Source organism: Xyrauchen texanus, chromosome 38, assembly GCF_025860055.1.
Source record: "Xyrauchen texanus isolate HMW12.3.18 chromosome 38, RBS_HiC_50CHRs, whole genome shotgun sequence".
Classification (NCBI taxonomy): Eukaryota; Metazoa; Chordata; class Actinopteri; order Cypriniformes; family Catostomidae; genus Xyrauchen; species Xyrauchen texanus.
Genome location: NC_068313.1, coordinates 8,357,468 through 8,366,928, shown reverse-complemented (window position 1 = coordinate 8,366,928; position 9,461 = coordinate 8,357,468). Strand labels below are relative to the sequence as shown.

The 9,461-nt window shown below is 39.0% G+C and overlaps 1 protein-coding gene across 1 annotated transcript; it reads left to right on the top strand.

Moving 5' to 3' along the window:
• clrn1 (clarin 1) lies at window positions 1-8,793 on the top strand. The gene is made up of 3 exons (XM_052110534.1): window positions 1-533; window positions 1,735-1,914; window positions 7,160-8,793. Exons 1-3 carry the CDS (start codon window positions 281-283, stop codon window positions 7,423-7,425), a joined length of 699 nt encoding a protein of 232 aa, XP_051966494.1. The 5' UTR covers window positions 1-280; the 3' UTR covers window positions 7,426-8,793.
• Window positions 8,794-9,461: the final 668 nt, after the last annotated feature.

Genomic DNA, 9,461 nt, shown 5'->3' with positions numbered 1-9,461 from the left:
CGCATCATCCCACGATCAATGGTGCGAGAAATTCAAACCGGTAACCTGGAGACGGAGCGCAGTGTAATTCTATCCAGAGAAGACATTGACGGGATCCAGCCTTATTCTCTAAGCATGTTCTGTTAAGTAACATTACTTCATAATGTCCACATTTTCAGCCTTGAGTTGAAATCGACAACAATGTTATTTTCCAAATTGGAATACAGGAAGATTGTGCGTAAACCTTTGGATATCAATTGATTACTGAGACCACAGTGCGCGCGTCGCATTTAGAAGCACAATGCCAAGTCTTCAAAAGAAAATGATATTCTCATTTGCTGGTGTGCTTTCTTTTGCATGTGTTCTAATCGTCGCGGCTGCGATGGGAACTCAGTTTTGGGTTCAGGCTGCGGTTCTGTGCAAAACGGGCGCACAGATAGTCAATGCAACGGGACCGGAGCTGGACAAATTTATCGGAAGGGCGAACTACGGACTTTTCCATGGCAAGGGGATGAAACAGTGTGGTCTGGGTGATAGACCCTTTCAATTCTCTTGTGAGTAACTTAATAAACTTAAAAAAAAGATAAAGCAAGAAATGAATTCTTCACTAAATATGTATTATTTAAACCACATAACAATGCATTATAAAAAAATAAATACAGTGGCCCCAATAAGTAGCCTATTTGTTCAACTAAATCACACTTAAAACTCTATGAATGGCATTGCATATGTAACCGAATAACCAAAAGTCATTTATTTTGCAGAAAGGTTTTATAGTTAAAACTACAATGTGTTACTCTGCTTTGAATTTGAGGGGAACTGACTTTATACATTATTAAAAATCACATTGGGACCCTTGGGAATCTTGATAAAAGTAATCTGGTTAATGAAGTGTTAATTCCAAGTTGCAAATGCCACTTGGTTTCCCGCTTTGATATCATATCTAATGCTATGAAATTCATACTCATTTATAAATGTGTACCTCATGCAAAATAGTCTCTTCTAGGTTTTAATGACACAGAAATTGGTTCCAACTGTCAGTGCAAATTTAATCAGACATGCAACTCAAATGTCAAGCAATGCAAAAATGAGGATGGAGGATAAATGGGTGGCTCTAAAATAATAATAATAATAATAATAATAATAATAATAATAATAATAATAATAATAATAATAATAATAATAATATGTGTATAATATGCAGCTTTTTGCATTTCACAAATTTTTGGTTCGACATGCAGTGGCTTCATTCAGGGGACTTTGAATGGGGCTTCATTGATGGGCCATTATGACAGCTTCATTTACTAGAACATTCTTTCCTAATGAGGTTTAGTACTGGCCCAGATTTGAAAGCTGTTTTTTTGCCAATGAGTTACAGAACAAAGGAGTTGTCATCATGCAGTAAACTCATTTTTACTTAGATTAACAGAGACAACTTTAAATTAGGGTATTCATTTTAGATATTTCTACAATATAATTCTCTACATTAATAGAAAATTATGGTTTTGAGTCAAAGAGGAACAAACTCAATACATTACTTATTCACAATAACCAGAATAAAATACATTTTAGTACAAGCTTGATGACTTTAAAAATTGAAAGCAGGTACTCAGTACCTTTTTCTCACATATTAATAATCATTTATATCCCCACTTGCTAATTTTTCAAATGTGCAATCTTTAAAGAATGTAATTAATCCTTTAGTTTAAACTCAAGTGATGGTAATTATGTTGGAAACTCTTCCACTCTGTGTAGTTTTTCCTGACCTGATGAACGTGATTCCAGCCAGTCTGCATTTGGCCGTGATCTTCTTCTGTGCAGTCCTCATCCTCTTCTCTTCTGTGTCCTCTGCGTTCTTCTTTTACAATGCCTTTGGAAAACCCTATGAGACATTGCATGGACCCCTGGGCCTTTACCTCTGGAACATGATAAGCTGTAAGACTTTTCTTAAAATATATAATGTATGACTTGTTTTTTCCAGTGAGAGAGACTAAGAGCATGGAAAATGTCCTACATACTTTACAAAAGTTATAAATGATTACAAAATTAGTGCACTGCATATAGCATGCAAATATGCAATGTATTCAGCTAATTGCCTAAGCAAGTTATTACAATTATTATGGCAATGTTAAGTTTTTTGCCCTGTCAGTAAATCATAGAAATCTGTCACCTGCAAAAACTGCACAGTCTTTACTGCACCACAAAGAAAATGAGCCGTACAATTTTCAATAACTCTCTTTTCTAGTGAGAGAGTGATCTCAGCTATCCCGAGAAGAAAGATATAAATAAATAAACTGATGGAAATGAATGCGCTTGGTCCAACTGTCCAGATTTCCACTCCATCTGTAGTGTCAGGTGCCTCTGTTGTTATGTACTGATGGAGGATGGCACTTTAATAGGCCATTTGACCTCTCCACATAATTGAACCATTAAAGACGTAAGACAGAAATTACAAAATTAAAGCAGGATCACTTGCAAGTGATGTGGATTGAGAATACTTTGTTAAATGGCAAATATATATGTTTTGTTAAGAGGCAAACCATTTTAGTTGTAGTATAATTTCTATATAGCAAGTTTTATCATATCATGTTTTGTAAGTGAGAGTATATTTGGTGTTCCATTAAACTTACATTAGGACTGACATTAGAATAAAATAATTAACCATAATTAAACTCATGAATTTATTGATGTTGTTGCAATGAATACCAACTATGTTGAAATTGGGCCTCTTAATATATATTTTCTTTTCAAAATGCAGTGCACTAAGTGTTAAAGAATGTTATAGGTTCAATACAAGTTAAGCTCAATAGACAGCATTTGCAGCATAATGTTGATTACCTCAGAAAATAACCTCGACTCATCCCTTGTTTATTTAAAAAAAAAAGAAAGAAGCAAAAATTCCGGTTACAGTAAGGCATTTACAATGGGAGTTAATTGGGCCAGTCTATAAATGCTACAGTATGCTCTGTTAAAAACATAGCTACAAGACGTAAACATTTTACATGTTAACATTATTTAAAGTGAGATAAAATCACTTGCCATGGCAATGAAGTTGTGATATTGGATATAACTTTAAACAGATGAGGTTAGTAAGCAATTTTGTCTCACTAACATCATGTTAACATCATTTTGTGTCTTGTGGCTATACTTTTGAAACAGTGAGTAGGCCTACAGTATTTTAACGTTATTGGACTAGCCCCATTTTCTTTCATTGTAAGTACCTTACTGTAACCACAATTATTGCTTTTTTTAAAGAAACAAGCAGCAAGTCAAAATGATATATATATATATATATATATATATATATATATATATATATATATATATATATATATAAAAACCACTTACAGGTGAAGTGAATAACATCGATTATCTTGTTGCAATGCCACCTGTCAAGGGGTGGGATATGTAAGGCTGCAAGTGAACAGTCAGTTCTTGAATTTCATGTGTTGGAAGCAGTAAAAATGGGCAAGCGTTAGGATCTGAGTGACTTTGACAAGGGCCAAATTTTGATGACTAGATGACTGGGTCAGAGCATCTCCAAAATGGCCGGTCTTGCTGGGTGTTCCATGCAGTGGTTAATTTCTACCAAAAGTGCTCCAAGGAAGGACAACCGGTGAAAGAGCGGCAAGAAGGCGGGGGTCCATGCTAGGGTGAAAACAAACCCTAGCCGGCTGGCTCTCCAGTCTATCCTGCTCTCAAATATTTGCTCCCTGGACAATAAACTGGACTACATCCGACTCCAGCAGACTACGCAGTGTGAGTTTAGAGACTGCTGCGTCTTTGTTTTCACAGAGACGTGGCTGAGTGACAGAGTTCTGGATGCCGCCATTCAGCTAGATGGGCTCGCCTCGTTTCGTGCCGACAGAAATGCAGCAATGTGCGGTAAGACTCGCGGTTGTAGCTTGTGTGTTTACATCAACACGGAATGGTGCAAGAACTCTGTGCTAGTCTCTAGCTACTACTCATCGCTGTTGGAGCTTGTGACTGTTAGATGCATACCTTTTTATTTACCACGGGAATTCACCACTGTTATAATAACCAGAGTTTACATTCCCCTCAGTGCTAAGGCTAAGAAAGTGCTCGGTGAACTGTATGGGGCTATTAGCGAATTGCAGAACACTCACCCTGACGGACGGTTTATTGTCGCTGGAGATTTCAACCATGCAAATCGTAAGACAGTGCTCCCTAAATTCCATCAATATGTGGACTTTGCAACGAGAGGGGCGAACACGCTTGATCTTGTTTACACAAACATCCCAGGTACGTACCGGGCTGAGCCCTGCCCCCACCTCGACTACTCAGACCACATCTCTGTTATGCTAATTCCAGCATATACACCGCTCGTCAGGCGCACAAAACCGCTTCAGAAGCAGGTGAAAACCCGGCCAGCAGGAGCCATTTCTGCTATTCAGGACTGTTTTGAGTGTACTGACTGGCACATGTTCAGGGAGGCTGCAACATATGGCGACTGTACCAACTTGGAGGAATACACAGCATCAGTGATCAGCTACATCAGCAAGTGCATTGATGATGTCACTTTCTCCAAGACCATCACCACACGCTCCAACCAGAAGCCGTGGATGACTGCGGAGGTGTGTGCGCTGCTGAGGACCCAAGACTCCGCCTTCAGAGCAGGTAACAAGGCAGCCCTAAGAACATCGAGGGCCAAACTGTCCCGGGCCATCAGAGAGGCAAAGTGCACACACACACAGAGAATCCACATTCACTTCCAGGACAGCGGCAAGACGTGGCGCATGTGGCAGGGCATCCAGGCCATCACCAACTACAGGACAACATCAGTTGCTTGTGACAAAGATGCCTGCCTTCCAGATGCGCTGAATGACTTCTACGCTCGGTTTGAGGCGCAGAACGATGTGGTGGCGAGGAAGACCACCCCTCCTCCCAACGACCATCCTGCTCTGTCTTACTACGTAGAGTCAACCCACGGAAAGCTGCTGGACCAGACAACATTCCTGGCAGAGTGCTTAGAGGATGTGCAGACCAGCTGGCAGATGTTCTTACCGACATCTTCAACAGCTCTCTGAGCAGCGCGTTGTTCCAACGTGCTTCAAGGCCACCACCATCGTCCCCATGCCATAGAAGTCTTCAGTGTCCTGCCTCAAGGACTACCGTCTCATCGCATTCACACCCATCATCTTGAAGTGCTTCGAGAGAATCGTCATGAGGAACATTAAGACCCAGCAGCCCCCCCTCACTAGACCCACTGCAGTTCGCGAATGGTCCCAACCGTTTAACAGACGACGCCATCACCACAACCATCCATCTGGCTCTCACCCACCTAGATAAAAAGTTTGAATGCTGTTCATAGATTTCAGCTCAGCATTCAACACTGGAAAGCTGAACCTGCTGGGCCTGGACAACTGCAGGGGACAACTCCCTCTACAACTGGATCCTTGACTTCCTGACTGGGAGACCTCAGTCAGACCGGATCGGGAACAGCATCTCCACCACCACCACACTGAGCACTAGGGCCCCCCAGGGCTGTGTGCTCAGTCCACTGCTGTTCATTCTGCTGACTCACAACTGTGCAGCAATGCACAGCTCGAACCACATCGTCAAGTTCACCAATGACACAACCGTGGTGGGTCTCATCAGCAAGAACGATGAGTCAGCAAACAGAGAGGAGGTGCAGCTGCTAACGGACAGGTGTAGAGCCAACAACCTGTCTCTGAATGTGGACAAAACAAAAGAGATGGTTGTTGACTTCAGGAGAGCACATAGTGAACACTCTCCTCTGAACATCAACGGCTCCTCTGTGGAGATCGTCAAGAGCACCAAATTCCTTGGTGTTCACCTGTCGGAGAATCTCACCTGGTCCCTCAACACCAGCTCTATTACCAAGAAAGACGAAGCATTCGGTCCCTCGCGGCCAGACTGTGTAACAGCTTCTTCCCCCAAGCCATCAGACTCCTCAATACTCAGGGACTGAACTGACACACACACACACACACACTCACCTGTACACCATCCAACTTTTGCACATGTCCAGAGTTGCACTTTAATTCATTGTCACTTTATACCTGGCTGCTACCTCAATAACTGCTATGTAGAACACTATTTCATAGTATGTTATGTTTACATTTAGCATTTTAGAAAGTGTCATCTTTTTGCACTACTCAATTACAAATGTGTACTGGTCCGCACTGCACTGTCTCTTACTGTGCCTAATGTCCTGTTCCTTTTGGTAATTTACTGTACTGTCCCGTACTTTTTGCACACGTTTGCACGTGCACTTTATGTAGAAATGTTATTTAGTCTATGTAGTCTCATGTGGTTCTGTGTTTGTCCTATGTTGATTTTTGTAGCACCATGGTCCTGGAGGAACATTGTCTCGTTTCGCTGTGTACTGTACTAACTGTATATGGTTGAACGACAATAAAAACCACTTGACTTGACTTGACTGACTTCCATTGATTTGGGTGAGACTAAAACAGCCAGGATGCAGAACACAACACACACGCACACACAGAACTAAATAGGTCAGACTAGCTAGAAGGGAGAACACAGAACACACACACGCACACACACACACACACAGACAGAACAAAGATCAAAGGACAAATTCAGAGTGACCACAATGTAAAAAAAGTATACCTTTTTTTCTTTATTTAATAATTTCATATCATATCAATGTTCTGTGAGCCAATCCAAACTGGACTAAATTGATTAGAACAGTTTGTGTCTCAAGTTAACACAAACACATCCTGTCAAAATAAATTTTGTAAATCAGACTGAACGATTCGTTCACACGGTCAGTCTCAATTGATAGTCTCAACTTGACAGTTTTGATTATTGGGGGATTACCCCCATGCACCCAGAATCTACCCCATGAAGCTATGTCAAGCTAGAAGTAGTTGAAACTTTGAAAATCACATCTCGAGATCACTGAATTCTGTTGTGCTTCGTCCAGCTGTCAAGATGTTTTTATGTAATTTATTGTACTAAATTAACACATGAAATGAACCACTAATAACAAATAAAAATGTACTGGAAATATTATGAATTGACAGTTGACAGCTTTAATAACATGCATAAGAGTTCATTTTAATAATCATAAACATTTATTTACAAAACCATTTATTGGAGAAAACAAACTGTATTATTGTTTATTCATTTATTCAATTATTAGAGGTTCTTCGATTGTCTACTCTTACAGGTTTCTTAAGCTGCTTGGTCCTTATTCTATTCACCTCTGAGGTCAAGGTGCACCACCTGACTGAGATCATCTCCAACTTCAATGAGGGCAGCTTTATCTACAAGACACAAAGCGAGCAGTTTGACAGGTCCTTCTGGCTCATCTTCCTCACCTTTCTTGTGCACGGCCTCAACATCTTGCTCATCCGCCTCACAGGCATCCAGTTCCCCTTTCAGGAGGCCAAAGAGTCTGACGCTACCACCGGAGCTGCAGATCTCATGTACTGACCAACTCTTTGTTCTGCTTCCTCCCCTGCAGCACTTTTCAATAGGAGTTTTATGAATAGCAGCATCAGTTGTTCCGTTCTGTTTGAATTGACATGGAACATCTGAGCCTTTTAAGTGGTGAACTTGGAGATGCTCTTCTGTATAAGAAGGGTTCTTATCTCAAAGCGGGTGTCTGAAGGATGGGGGAACCTGCTATTTCAAACATTGAGCATTCATTATGTCAATCACTGGAGCAATTAAGGGTCACAGTTTCAAATGCCTGTTGACAACTGTTTTGCATCTTTAATAATCCAGATGTAGCGCAAAGTGGTGCAACACTTATTCTATTTCAACACTTAAGCCACACTTAAAATGTATGAATTTCATTGCATTAGGTAATTAATTGTCCAACCATGTGGAATGCACAATCACAGATGAAGAAGTTTCTATAAAACACTATCATGTATAAAAAAATGTTGTCGTATAACATTAGTGGATACTGTCCATAGTTAATGTGATGAACTACACCTGCTTGAACTTGAAGGGAACAGATGTCATATATCAACCTATAATATATTTGGGGTCAATTGGTTTAAAGTAATAGGAAAAATGGTTCAGAAACGTTTTTTTGGTCTAACATAATTTGTTTGCAGATGGTCCACTAGGTTTGATATTTTGTTGTCTAATGCAACATACATTAAGTGTGACTTAGTGTCCAAATCATTTTTGGAGCCACTGTATTTTGATATGTTTAAGTATTTTTATTTCCACCCAACTTGGATGTCAGATTAACATCAGATTGCTGTCGATTTATCAATGATTTCATGATCAATATGGTTTTAATGTTATTGCTAACTGTTACACATTGAACTAATATTAAGCGTTCAAAAATGTTATTCTATTTGCATCTTGGCAGATTTTATTATTTTTATTTGTGTTATGTGTTTAGACTTGCACTCAGAATGTGCCAATAGCTGTTTGTAATGAGTAGCAATCATTCCTATTCTTTCATGTTCATGTTGTTTTTAACTAACTATGTTACTTGTCATGTTATCATCATGGGGACATTATTGATAATAATTTATAATAGTTTTTTTTTATTAATCATGTGATTATTTAACACGCTTTTAGTTTTTGTTAGATTATAATCAACCATGAAAGATTCTCAAATTGAATTAAAAAATAATAATTGTATGTCCATTTAATTAACTGACATATAAATTAATAACATCTTGAGAGGGGCCAATTTGTATTCACAGAAATTCACTAATATGTATTACATAGATATGTTGCATTAGTGTAACCAAAGGCGCTTTATAATTGAATCGATTCAAAGTTATTTTTCATCATTTTTACAACAACAGCAGGCTACTTGGAACAACTTTTTTGTCAGAATAAATTCTGGTTCTTTACTCGAAATAAATGTTATGAACCTTTGTGGATTCTGTTACTTAACTCATAGCTTTATATTTGTATAAACAATTGGAAATGAAAAAGACAAATTTATAATCATAGTATGTGCATTTTAGAGGCTTTAGCATCCAGGAACAGTACTTTGAAATAAGATAAAAGCAGCTGTCATCACTTAAGACAACTGACATTAAAGAGGATTGCTTTGTTGCCATAGAATTTTAACCAACAAAAAGGGAAACAAAGTACTCAACCTCCTGCCAGGAAACTGTAAAATGAAAGCAGTCTTTCTGTCAAGTTGTGAAGGCGTGTGTCCACTTTGTGAATATAGAGTGTCAGGTATATAAGGAGTACCTTGATGGGCTTATTCACATTCAGGTTTGAACTGTAGACATCACTGTCTAAAGGTTTCTCACCTGAACCTGCAGCTAAGCGGCTTGATACTCACTTCCGAAGAAAATACAAGGTAGGCTTTTTAAATATCTGACAATGCAGTGTCAACAATCTAATGACAGGAAGGACGTTATAGCCTGTGATTGTGTGACAGATTGTAAAAAAAAAAAATCAATAAATCATAGAAGAGTTAAATAACTAGATTGACCTATATTGATGTTTTTGAATGAAAACAATGCAAAAGGGTAAACAGG

Excerpts from the sequence above, each read along its gene's own strand:
- clrn1 (XM_052110534.1), top strand. The coding sequence starts at position 281 with ATGCCAAGTCTTCAAAAGAAAATGATATTCTCATTTGCTGGTGTGCTT. Across the intron at positions 534-1,734 it reads TAGACCCTTTCAATTCTCTT|TTTTTCCTGACCTGATGAAC; the intron begins GTGAGTAACTTA and ends CACTCTGTGTAG. Across the intron at positions 1,915-7,159 it reads CCTCTGGAACATGATAAGCT|GTTTCTTAAGCTGCTTGGTC; the intron begins GTAAGACTTTTC and ends CTACTCTTACAG.